Genomic DNA, 12,946 nt, shown 5'->3' with positions numbered 1-12,946 from the left:
CCCCCTTTTCACACCAGCAACAAACAAACACCATAACCAAAAACAATACTCACAGGAGATGACAAAGTGATTTGGAGGTGCTCAAACAAAAGAGAGGTTAAGACACAAAGCGAGAGTGAAACACAGAAACCTACAGACATGGCATTTACAGAGAGATTGAGCTCTAGAGCAAACAACTGATGGGGTTTTTAAACCATGGGAAAGGAACTGTGATAGGGTAGGAAACAGGAGGTGTGTCTTCTGATTGATGATTGATTGTTGTCTGATTGGGGAGTGATGATGTTCACCTGTGAGGGGAGAAGGAGAGAAAAGAAACACACACAGGATACTTGTATCCGTAACAATGTTGGTGTGTGTGTGTGTGTGTGTGTGTGTGTGTGTGTGTGTGTGTGTGTGTGTGTGTGTGTGTGTGTGTGTGTGTGTGTGTGTGTGTGTGTGTGTGTGTGTGTGTGTGTGTGTGTGTGTGTGTGTGTACCTGTTGGTGTGTGTGTGTGTGATGGTTGACTGCTGTATTCTTGTCTGTAGGAGCAGCAGAAAGCAGAGCTTGTATCTAGACGTGTCTCTACCCTGGAGGAGGTCGCTAGCAGAACCAGACAGCTGAGAGAGTTACTACAGCAACACAGTCTCACTGGGCCCTCCACACACCACACTGACCACCTGAAGGTATGGGGCTGTTTCTCTCTGTGTGTCTACTAAACAGATACCATGTGTGTTGTGTGTGTGTGTGTGTGTGTGTGTGTACACTAAACAGATACCGTGTGTGCTGTACACAGACGGTACTAACACATGACTGTGTATCCTGTCCTTCCTGTAGGCCCTCTACGAGAGCTGTGATAGGCTCAGACCCAACCTTTTCCGATTGGCCAGTGACACCGTCGACGATGACGAAGCTTTAGGTAATTTATCTACATTTATAATTTAGTGTCTATGTATCCGTATCTACGTTGATCATTTAGTGTCTATGTATCCGTATCTACGTTGATCATTTAGTGTCTATGTATCCATATCTACGTTGATCATTTAGTGTCTATGTATCCAGATCTACATTGTTCATTTAGTGTCTATGTATCCAGATCTACTTTGGTCATTTAGTCTCTATGTATCCAGATCTACTTTGGTCATTTAGTCTCTATGTATCCAGATCTACTTTGGTCATTTAGTCTCTATGTATCCAGATCTACGTTGGTCATTTAGTCTCTATGTATCCAGATTGTCTATGTATCCAGATCTACGTTGGTCATTTAGTCTCTATGTATCCAGATCTATGTTGGTCATTTAGTCTCTATGTATCCAGATTGTTTATGTATCCAGATCTACGTTGGTAATTTAGTCTCTATGTATCCAGATCTACGTTGATCATTTAGTCTCTATGTATCCAGATCTACGTTGATCATTTAGTCTCTATGTATCCAGATCTACGTTGATCATTTAGTCTCTATGTATCCATATCATCTGGGATCTATTCACACAACTGAACGTGTCATATTGGCAAATATGATTCCTCAGTAATAATCAATAATCACCATTAGTATTCTGAGTGCCGGAGCATTCTGTCTTATCAATCAATTGGTCAGAGATATTTTATAAAGACATGTTTACATCAGCAGTTGTCACACAGAGTAAGCAATGCTATAGCCTGGAAAAACTCCCTAGAAAGGCAAGAACCTAGGAAGAAACCTAGAGAGGAACCAGGCTCTGGGGGGTGGCCAGTCTTCTGGCTGTATCAGGTAGAGAGGAACCAGGCTCTGGGGGGTGGCCAGTCTTCTGGCTGTAGCGGGTAGAGAGGAACCAGGCTCTGGGGGTGGCCCAGTCTTCTGGCTGTAGCGGGTAGAGAGGAACCAGGCTCTGGGGGTGGCCAGTCTTCTGGCTGTAGCAGGTAGAGAGGAACCAGGCTCTGGGGGTGGCCAGTCTTCTGGCTGTAGCAGGTAGAGAGGAACCAGGCTCTGGGGGTGGCCAGTCTTCTGGCTGTACCAGGTAGAGAGGAACCAGGCTCTGGGGGTGGCCAGTCTTCTGGCTGTACCATGTAGAGAGGAACCAGGCTCTGGGGGTGGCCAGTCTTCTGGCTGTACCAGGTAGAGAGGAACCAGGCTCTGGGGGTGGCCAGTCTTCTGGCTGTACCAGGTAGAGAGGAACCAGGCTCTGGGGGTGGCCAGTCTTCTGGCTGTACCAGGTAGAGAGGAACCAGGCTCTGGGGGTGGCCAGTCTTCTGGCTGTACTAGGTAGAGAGGAACCAGGCTCTGGGGGTGGCCAGTCTTCTGGCTGTACCAGGTAGAGAGGAACCAGGCTCTGGGGGTGGCCAGTCTTCTGGCTGTACCAGGTAGAGAGGAACCAGGCTCTGGGGGTGGCCAGTCTTCTGGCTGTACCAGGTAGAGAGGAACCAGGCTCTGGGGTGGCCAGTCTTCTGGCTGTACCAGGTAGAGAGGAACCAGGCTCTGGGGGTGGCCAGTCTTCTGGCTGTACCAGGTAGAGAGGAACCAGGCTCTGGGGGTGGCCAGTCTTCTGGCTGTACCAGGTAGAGAGGAACCAGGCTCTGGGGGTGGCCAGTCTTCTGGCTGTACCAGGTAGAGAGGAACCAGGCTCTGGGGGGTGGCCAGTCTTCTGGCTGTACCAGGTCGAGAGGAACCAGGCTCTGGGGGGGAGGCCAGTCTTCTGGCTGTAGCGGGTGGAGATTTAATATGTTCTAGGTCAGTAACTTCTCTTCACGTCAGGTCATGTACCTCCTATATATTTACTATTTTGTTCTTGTCATTTATGTTAGAAGCAGTTTCCCAGATCCATCATGAACTATTAATGAGTCTAATCTGTTCCCTCGATTCTAACTCAGATCTTTTTCATAATAAAAGTGAAATGTTGTATAGGCCGGATAGGTGCAGTGAAATGTGTTGTTTTATAGGGTCAGCCATAGTAGTACTACACCCCTGGAGCAAATTGTGGTTAAGTGCCTTGTTCAAGGGCACATTGATAGAATTGTCACCTTTTCGATTTGGGTATTCGAACCAGCAACCTTTCAGTTACTGACCCAATGCTCTAACTGCTAGCTAGGCTACTGACCCAACGCTCTAACTGCTAGCTAGGCTACCTGCTGGTTACTGACCCAATGCTCTAACTGCTAGCTAGGCTACTGACCCAATGCTCTAACTGCTAGCTAGGCTACTGACCCAATGCTCTAACTGTTAACTGACCCAATGCTCTAACTGCTAGCTAGGTTACTGACCCAATGCTCTAACTGCTAGCTAGGCTACTGACCCAATGCTCTAACTGCTAGCTAGGCTACCTGCTGGTTACTGACCCAATGCTCTAACTGCTAGCTAGGCTACTGACCCAATGCTCTAACTGCTAGCTAGGCTACCTGCTGGTTTCTGACCCAATGCTCTAACTGCTAGCTAGGTTACTGACCCAATGCTCTAACTGATAGCTAGGTTACTGACCCAATGCTCTAACTGATAGCTAGGCTACCTGCTGGTTTCTGACCCAATGCTCTACCTGCTAGCTAGGCTACTGACCCAATGCTCTAACTGCTAGCTAGGCTACCTGCTGGTTACTGACCCAATGCTCTAACTGCTAGCTAGGTTACCTGCTGGTTACTGACCCAATGCTCTAACTGCTAGCTAGGCTACCAGCTGGTTACTGACCCAATGCTCTAACTGCTAGCTAGGCTACTGACCCAATGCTCTAACTGCTAGCTAGGCTACCTGCTGGTTACTGACCCAATGCTCTAACTGCTAGCTAGGCTACCTGCTGGTTACTGACCCAATGCTCTAACTGATAGCTAGGCTACCTGCTGGTTACTGAACCAATGCTCTAACTGCTAGCTAGGCTACTGACCCAATGCTCTAACTGCTAGCTAGGCTACTGACCCAATGCTCTAACTGCTAGCTAGGCTACTGACCCAATGCTCTAACTGATAGCTAGGCTACCTGCTGGTTACTGACCCAATGCTCTAACTGATAGCTAGGCTACCTGCTGGTTACTGACCCAATGCCCTAACTGCTAGCTAGGCTACTGACCCAATGCTCTGACTGCTAGCTAGGCTACCTGCTGGTTACTGACCCAATGCTCTAACTGCTAGCTAGGCTACTGACCCAATGCTCTAACTGCTAGCTAGGCTACCTGCTGGTTACTGACCCAATGCTCTAACTGCTAGCTAGGCTACTGACCCAATGCTCTAACTGATAGCTAGGCTACCTGCTGGTTACCCAATGACCCAATGCTGCTGGGGGAACTGCTAGCTAGGCTACTGACCCAATGCTCTAACTGATAGCTAGGCTACCTGCTGGTTACTGACCCAATGCTCTAACTGCTAGCTAGGCTACTGACCCAATGCTCTAACTGCTAGCTAGGCTACCTGCTGGTTACTGACCCAATGCTCTAACTGCTAGCTAGGTTACTGACCCAATGCTCTAACTGATAGCTAGGTTACTGACCCAATGCTCTAACTGCTAGCTAGACTACCTGCTGCCCTATTTATTGTAGTTTATGTTCTGTTCATTCTTGTCTTCCATGTTGTGTTCCTTCCATTCCAGCTCAGATCCTGAGGGCCAATGATGAGCTGACCCTGGTGGTCAACATGTATAAAGACATGATGGGGGGGAGAGAGAGCAACAGGATGAGAGGAGGAGGTGGTGGAGAGCGCTCCATAAACAACGGTACATCTGTCTAGCTCCTCTCTACACCACTCATACATTGTGGTTTTTGTCTTTCAAGGTCTACTAACAGGGTGTGTTGTCTTGTGTTTGTTCCTCCCCCCTCCAAGGTTTTCAATTTGGCAGAGAACCTTGTGTGTGTTGTAGTGGTGTTTCAGTCTGAATGTCTCTGTGTTGTCATGTCAGTGGAGTGTTGTCTCTATCCCTAGGACAGAGAACCTACCTGTGTGTTCTAGTGTTCTGTGTTCTGTTCTAGTGTTGTCTCTATCCCTAGGACAGAGAACCTACCTGTGTGTTCTGTGTTCTGTTCTAGTGTTGTCTCTATCCCTAGGACAGAGAACCTACCTGTGTGTTCTGTGTTCTGTTCTAGTGTTGTCTCTATCCCTAGGACAGAGAACCTACCTGTGTGTTCTAGTGTTCTGTGTTCTGTTCTAGTGTTGTCTCTATCCCTAGGACAGAGAACCTACCTGTGTGTTCTGTGTTCTGTTCTAGTGTTGTCTCTATCCCTAGGACAGAGAACCTACCTGTGTGTTCTGTGTTCTGTTCTAGTGTTGTCTCTATCCCTAGGACAGAGAACCTACCTGTGTGTTCTGTGTTCTGTTCTAGTGTTGTCTCTATCCCTAGGACAGAGAACCTACCTGTGTGTTCTAGTGTTCTGTGTTTTGTTCTAGTGTTGTCTCTATCCCTACGACATAGTACCTACCTGTGTGTTCTGTGTTCTGTTCTAGTGTTGTCTCTATCCCTAGGACAGAGTACCTACCTGTGTGTTCTAGTGTTCTGTTCTAGTGTTGTCTCTATCCCTAGGACAGAGTACCTACCTGTGTGTTCTAGTGTTCTGTGTTCTGTTCTAGTGATGTCTCTAGCCCTAGGACAGAGTACCTACCTGTGTGTTCTAGTGTTCTGTGTTCTGTTCTAGTGTTGTCTCTATCCCTAGGACAGAGTACCTACCTGTGTGTTCTAGTGTTCTGTGTTCTGTTCTAGTGATGTCTCTAGCCCTAGGACAGAGAACCTACCTGTGTGTTCTAGTGTTCTAGTGTGACATCATAGAGGATGTGTTGTTTCAGTGTGAATCTCAGTGGTTGTATTTTCATATAGTCTCCATCCCCAGGTCCCAGCAGCCCCAGAGAGATAAAGAGTTACCATCTAATAGACCTGTCAGCCCTGGACTCTCCACAGACACATAGACCACCTTCTAAAGACATGTCTTCCTCCGTCTCACCTCCCCACCACATCTCCTCCTTCCTGTCCTCCTCCTCTACCCCCCAGCCTCGGCTTGGCACCCCTCCTCCCTCCTCTCCTCTCTCCCGTCAACGGCTCAACAGTACTCCCCTATCTCTAATCGATCTGGACGTGACAGGTTCGTACAGGTTCTGTTTCTTTAGAACGTCCCCCCTCCTTTTGATGTGGATGTTTCTGCTGTGATGTCATCATGATCCAGATGTGTTGTGAAACAGTATTCACTTCCTGTATCTGGACTGTAGTGGTGTTTGTGTTGACGTGTGTTCGTGATGAGGTTCTGTGTCTAATGTTAACAGGGATACGTGTGTTCTTTATTCAGGGCTGGATAAACCAGCATCGTCTCAAAGCCAGAGCAGCACGTACTACCATGAACTACTCCAGGTACCAGTTACCTCTGGATGCACCCTAAATGGCTCCCTATTCCCTACATAGTGCACTATTTTTGACCAGAATGGCTCCCTATTCCCTACATAGTGCACTACTTTTGACCAGAATGGCTCCCTATTCGCTATATAGTGCACTACTTTTGACCAGAATGGCTCCCTATTCGCTATATAGTGCACTACTTTTGACTAGAATGGCTCACTATTCCCTACATAGTGCACTACTTTTGACTAGAATGGCTCACTATTCGCTATATAGTGCACTACTTTTGACTAGAATGGCTCACTATTCGCTATATAGTGCACTACTTTTGACTAGAATGGCTCCCTATTCGCTATATAGTGCACTACTTTTGACTAGAATGGCTCACTATTCCCTACATAGTGCACTACTTTTGACCAGAATGGCACCCTATTCCCTACATAGTGCACTACTTTTGACCAGAATGGCTCACTATTCCCTACATAGTGCACTACTTTTGACTAGAATGGCTCACTATTCGCTATATAGTGCACTACTTTTGACTAGAATGGCTCACTATTCCCTATATAGTGCACTACTTTTGACTAGAATGGCTCACTATTCCCTACATAGTGCACTACTTTTGACCAGAATGGCACCCTATTCCCTACATAGTGCACTACTTTTGACCAGAATGGCTCACTATTCCCTACACAGTGCACTACTTTTGACCAGAATGTCACCCTATTCCCTACATAGTGCACTACTTTTGACCAGAATGGCACCCTATTCCCTATATAGTGCACTACTTTTGACCAGAATGGCACCCTATTCCCTATATAGTGCACTACTTTTGACCAGAATGGAACCCTATTCCCTACATAGTGCACTACTTTTGACCAGGGCCCAAGGGGTTCACAACAACACCAGATCATATTTACACGGATTTGTTCCTCTTCAACACAGATGCCTATTCTCCACCCCCCTTTATTTCAGATGAGAGGAGGAGAGGAGAACACAGGGAGAGACCATTCCCTGACCACGTGGGGGTGTGGAGGGAGAGACCACCCACTGGTGGCCCGGGGTTGTGGCAGTGGCTCGTCAAATGGAACAGACTGGTGAGGGATGGATGGATGGATTGAGAAAGAGAGCGAGAGACATAGTTACCGTGACGATTCAATCTCTTCTTCTTCCTGTCAGGGCGTGCCTTCAGAATCGTCCAATTGTGATGTCAGGATCACCATCAAACTCACAGAATCAGCCAATGACAGAGTCAGGATCTCCAGTGAAATCAGAGAGTTTCAATCTCCCAGAATCCTTAGCAGAGATCCACGTCCCGCTGGAATCCATTAAACCAAGTAAGGTTTTGTCCTAAAATGGCACCCTATTCCCTATAGAGTGCACTGTTTTTAACCAGGGCTAACTGATAAAAGGGAACATCCCAAGTTTTTGTCCTTTTCTTAAGATCTTTTAAACTGAGTAATACACAGAATAGGGGTGTGTCCCAAATTGCATCCTAATTCCTTTATAGTGCAGTTCTCTTGACCAGAGCCCTATGGGTGCACTATATAAGGAGCCATTTTGGATGCACACTAGGAGTTAGTGTTGTCACTACAGTTGTCTGTAGCCATTCATGTTAATGGATACCTCTGGTCTTTTCTATTTCAAGTCATCTGTTCTCTGTTGGCACGTCTGAGGTGTTCATTTCCTGAATGTCTCCGATAGGTCGATTGGAGCCAATCACAGTGTACGACCAGAATGGCGTCCATGTTTCCCTCCATTTTGCCAAAGACCCGCCCCCGGGACACCCTAACGTTGCTGTGGTTATCGTCTCCACGGTGAACACCTCCGCACTTCCTGTTAAAGACATCCTGTTTCAGGCTGCCGTTCCCAAGGTAACAGACAAACGCCCAAATATGGACAAGACATTTTTAAACCCCTACATTTTCTAACTTTAAAGAATCTCTCTCCTTGTCTAATGAATCCTTTGTTTCCATCAATGACTGGTTGACTGATTGAATGACTGTCAGGGTTCCCACGGGTCCTTGAATTTGAGGGAATTGGGCCTGGAAAGTCCTTGAAAAGTCCTTGAATTTGATGTTTAATTAAGAAGGTGTGGGAACCCTGGACTGATTGATTTGATGGACTGATTGATTCATTGATTGAGTCATTGATCTTACTGAATGACTGTCTGGTTGACTGATGACTCCTTGCTGTCCCCAGTCCACCTGGCCGTGCTGCTGCTCCAGTTTCAACTGTTCTGCCTTATTATTATTGGACCATGCTGGTCATTTATGAACATTTGAACATCTTGGCCATGTTCTGTTATAATCTCCACCCGGCACAGCCAGAAGAGGACTGGCCACCCCACATAGCCTGGTTCCTCTCTAGGTTTCTTCCTAGGTTTTGGCCTTTCTAGGGAGTTTTTCCTAGCCACCGTGCTTCTACACCTGCATTGCTTGCTGTTTGGGGTTTTAGGATGGGTTTCTGTACAGCACTTTGAGATATCAGCTGATGTATGAAGGGCTATATAAATAAATTTGATTTGATGACTGAATGAATGACTGGCTGACTGAATGACTGGCTGGCTCACTGGCTAGCCGACTGATCTCCCTGTCTGTCCTCCAGACCATGACAGTGAAGCTCCAGCCGTCTTCAGGGAATGACCTTCCCTCCTACAACCCTCTGCTGCCCCCTGCTGCCCTCTCACAGATACTGCTCCTCTCCAACCCACACAGGGTGAGTCTACTGCTCAACCTGACACACTGGAAACACATTGTTTTGTTACCGTCAGACCTGTGACTTGGCCGGCATTCATTCATAAGGCTCATCATCAACAAGTGAACTTCATTGTCAACAATGTGGCTTTTAAAGGCAGTCTCCCTGACGTTCGTATTGAGGGTAAAAGCTGCGGATGCTATCTCAAGAGTTTATTAACTGTTAATGTCAAGTGCCGTGGCTTGTTGACAATGTGCCTTTGATGGAATGGTGATGGTTTGTGTGTTATCTCCCTCCAGCGTAAGGTGTGTTTGATTAGAATGGTGATGGTTTGTGTGTTATCTCCCTCCCAGCGTAAGGTGTGTTTGATGGAATGGTGATGGTTTGTGTGTTATCTCCCTCCCAGCGTCTGTTATCTCCCTCCAGCGTCAGGTGTGTTTGATTAGAATGGTGATGGTTTGTGTGTTATCTCCCTCCAGCGTAAGGTGTGTTTGATTAGAATGGTGATGGTTTGTGTGTTATCTCCCTCCAGCGTATGTTATCTCCTCCAGCGTAAGGTGTGTTTGATGGAATGGTGATGGTTTGTGTGTTATCTCTCTCCAGCGTGAGGTGTGTTTGATAGAATGGTGATGGTTTGTGTGTTATCTCCCTCCAGCGTCAGGTGTGTTTGATGGAATGGTGATGGTTTGTGTGTTATCTCCCTCCCAGCGTAAGGTGTGTTTGATAGAATGGTGATGGTTTGTGTGTTATCTCTCTCCAGCGTAAGGTGTGTTTGATAGAATGGTGATGGTTTGTGTGTTATCTCTCTCCAGCGTAAGGTGTGTTTGATAGAATGGTGATGGTTTGTGTGTTATCTCCCGCCAGCGTCAGTGTGTTTGATGGAATGGTGATGGTTTGTGTGTTATCTCCCTCCAGCGTAAGGTACGTCTGCGCTACAAGCTGACCCTGGTCCACGGTGATGGAGAGCAGAGCCTCAGTGAGATGGGAGAGGTGGAGGACTTCCCTGACTGGGTCTCCTGGATGGGCCTCTGATCTGAGAGAACCCTGCATGGAATTCTAGAACCTGAGAGAGAGAGACATTCTAGAACCTGAGAGAGAGACATTCTAGAACCTGAGAGAGAGAGACATTCTAGAACCTGACAGAGAAATATTGTGGTACCTGATAAAGGTTCTGCAGCATAATGTGGAACCCTCTGCGATTGCTGCCTTGACCGCCATGATGTCATGTAGTTGGTCATGTGATGCGTGTGTATTTACTTTTGATATGCGGTCATCCTTGGAGGTTCTTAAAAACTGATATTTATTTAGTATTTGAAGTAGGCTCTGGGAGACCAGTCTAGTGTTAGGTGTGGGTGTGTCCATTTGTGTGTTCTTGTGTTTGTCTGATTGACCCGGCTTTGTCAACTCGGTGCCAAATGACCCACCTGGGTTGTGTTTCTCCACCATTTTATACCAAACTAGACCAGGTGACCCAGGTGCCTCTGCTACTGACCTGTTGTTCACCTGGCTCCTGTGTGAGCTGCTTGTTGTGTTTTTGTTCATCGTCTGATTGATTGATGCCTCAGATACGACACTCTGAAATCTGTGATCAATAAAACAAAGAATGCTGTTCTTATCTGGAAGTCTTCTGTGGTCATTCAGGATTAGAACCTGTAACCTTCTGGTCCCTATCCCAGTGCCTAGTCCACAAGATTAGAACCTGTAACCTGGTCCCTATCCCAGTTCCTAGTCCACAAGATTAGAACCTGTAACCTTCTGGTCCCTATCCCAGTTCCTAGTCCATAAGATTAGAACCTGCAACCTTCTGGTCCCTATCCCAGTGCCTAGTCCACAAGATTAGAACCTGCAACCTTCTGGTCCCTATCCCAGTCCCTAGTCCACAAGATTAGAACCTGTAAACTGGTCCCTATCCCAGTTCCTAGTCCACAAGATTAGAACCTGTAACCTTCTGGTCCCTATCCCAGTGCCTAGTCTACAAGATTAGAACCTGTAACCTTCTGGTCCCTATCCCAGTTCCTAGTCCACAAGATTAGAACCTGTAACCTTCTGGTCCCTATCCCAGTTCCTAGTCCACAAGATTAGAACCTGTAACCTGGTCCCTATCCCAGTTCCTAGTCCATAAGATTAGAACCTGCAACCTTCTGGTCCCTATCCCAGTGCCTAGTCCACAAGATTAGAACCTGTAACCTTCTGGTCCCTATCCCAGTTCCTAGTCAACAAGATTAGAACCTGTAACCTTCTGGTCCCTATCCCAGTTCCTAGTCCACACGATTAGAACCTGTAACCTGGTCCCTATCCCAGTTCCTAGTCCACAGGATTAGAACCTGTAACCTTCTGGTCCCTATCCCAGTTCCTAGTCCACAAGATTAGAACCTGTAACCTTCTGGTCCCTATCCCAGTTCCTAGTCCACACAATTAGAACCTGTAACCTTCTGATCCCTATCCCAGTTCATAGTCCACAAGATTAGAACCTGCAACCTTCTGATCCCTATCCCAGTTCCTAGTCCACAAGATTAGAACCTGTAACCTTCTGGTCCCTATCCCAGTTCCTAGTCCACAAGATTAGAACCTGTAACCTTCTGGTCCCTATCCCAGTTCCTAGTCCACAAGATTAGAACCTGTAACCTTCTGGTCCCTATCCCAGTTCATAGTCCACAAGATTAGAACCTGTAACCTTCTGGTCCCTATCCCAGTTCCTAGTCCACAAGATTAGAACCTGTAACCTTCTGGTCCCTATCCCAGTGCCTAGTCCACAAGATTAGAACCTGCAACCTTCTGGTCCCTATCCCAGTTCCTAGTCCACAAGATTAGAACCTGCAACCTTCTGGTCCCTATCCCAGTTCCTAGTCCACAAGATTAGAACCTGTAACCTTCTGGTCCCTATCCCAGTTCCTAGTCCATAAGATTAGAACCTGCAACCTTCTGGTCCCTATCCCAGTGCCTAGTCCACAAGATTAGAACCTGCAACCTTCTGGTCCCTATCCCAGTCCCTAGTCCACAAGATTAGAACCTGTAAACTGGTCCCTATCCCAGTTCCTAGTCCACAAGATTAGAACCTGTAACCTTCTGGTCCCTATCCCAGTGCCTAGTCCCTACAAGATTAGAACCTGTAACCTTCTGGTCCCTATCCCAGTTCCTAGTCCACAAGATTAGAACCTGTAACCTTCTGGTCCCTATCCCAGTTCCTAGTCCACAAGATTAGAACCTGTAACCTGGTCCCTATCCCAGTTCCTAGTCCACAAGATTAGAACCTGCAACCTTCTGGTCCCTATCCCAGTGCCTAGTCCACAAGATTAGAACCTGTAACCTTCTGGTCCCTATCCCAGTTCCTAGTCAACAAGATTAGAACCTGTAACCTTCTGGTCCCTATCCCAGTGCCTAGTCCACAAGATTAGAACCTGTAACCTGGTCCCTATCCCAGTGCCTAGTCCACAAGATTAGAACCTGTAACCTTCTGGTCCCTATCCCAGTGCCTAGTCCACAAGATTAGAACCTGTAACCTTCTGGTCCCTATCCCAGTTCCTAGTCCACAAGATTAGAACCTGTAACCTGGTCCCTATCCCAGTGCCTAGTCCACAAGATTAGAACCTGTAACCTTCTGGTCCCTATCCCAGTGCCTAGTCCACAAGATTAGAACCTGTAACCTTCTGGTCCCTATCCCAGTGCCTAGTCCACAAGATTAGAACCTGTAACCTTCTGGTCCCTATCCCAGTGCCTAGTCCACAAGATTAGAACCTGTAACCTTCTGGTCCCTATCCCAGTTCCTAGTCCACAAGATTAGAACCTGTAACCTGGTCCCTATCCCAGTGCCTAGTCCACAAGATTAGAACCTGTAACCTTCTGGTCCCTATCCCAGTGCCTAGTCCACTGCACTAGCAGGGGGGAAAGCACCAGTCAATGACTCATTTAGAAAGTCAGTAGATTAAAAAGTTGTTTAGTTAATGTTGTAAAACAAAAGTCACAACTGGGATTCAAACTGGCAACCATGTGTAATGCCCTCC

At 47.0% G+C, this 12,946-nt stretch overlaps 1 protein-coding gene and 1 long non-coding RNA gene across 5 annotated transcripts in view; one reads left to right on the top strand and one right to left on the bottom strand.

The window, feature by feature from the left end:
* The window catches only part of LOC112241650 (ADP-ribosylation factor-binding protein GGA2-like), a 35,310-nt gene extending 24,750 nt beyond the window's left edge, over window positions 1-10,560 (top strand). Inside the window, exons 8-18 of one of the 4 annotated variants that reach the window (XM_042315962.1) lie at window positions 526-663; window positions 815-896; window positions 4,524-4,646; window positions 5,752-6,000; window positions 6,202-6,263; window positions 7,194-7,345; window positions 7,428-7,585; window positions 7,953-8,122; window positions 8,856-8,966; window positions 9,352-9,377; window positions 9,861-10,560. In XM_042315962.1, the coding sequence (XP_042171896.1) occupies window positions 526-663; window positions 815-896; window positions 4,524-4,646; window positions 5,752-6,000; window positions 6,202-6,263; window positions 7,194-7,345; window positions 7,428-7,585; window positions 7,953-8,122; window positions 8,856-8,966; window positions 9,352-9,377; window positions 9,861-9,888 (1,299 nt within the window). In that variant the 3' untranslated portion in view covers window positions 9,889-10,560. Of the gene's footprint in view, window positions 1-525; window positions 664-814; window positions 897-4,523; window positions 4,647-5,751; window positions 6,001-6,201; window positions 6,264-7,193; window positions 7,346-7,427; window positions 7,586-7,952; window positions 8,123-8,855; window positions 8,967-9,351; window positions 9,378-9,430; window positions 9,607-9,860 lie in introns of those variants that run through there. The other 3 variants (XM_042315963.1, XM_042315960.1, XM_042315961.1) reach the window with 3 other exon arrangements.
* On the bottom strand, window positions 5,147-5,456 carry LOC121845176. Its single transcript, XR_006082412.1, has 2 exons — window positions 5,347-5,456; window positions 5,147-5,281 (listed from the first exon to the last, which is right to left on the bottom strand). It is a non-coding gene; the product is annotated as an uncharacterized LOC121845176 (long non-coding RNA).
* Window positions 10,561-12,946: the final 2,386 nt, after the last annotated feature.

This window comes from Oncorhynchus tshawytscha, unplaced genomic scaffold (assembly GCF_018296145.1).
Source record: "Oncorhynchus tshawytscha isolate Ot180627B unplaced genomic scaffold, Otsh_v2.0 Un_scaffold_8217_pilon_pilon, whole genome shotgun sequence".
Lineage (NCBI taxonomy): Eukaryota > Metazoa > Chordata > Actinopteri > Salmoniformes > Salmonidae > Oncorhynchus > Oncorhynchus tshawytscha.
The sequence above is the reverse complement of the archived record's forward strand: the minus strand, read 5'-3'. Positions and strand labels throughout refer to the sequence as shown.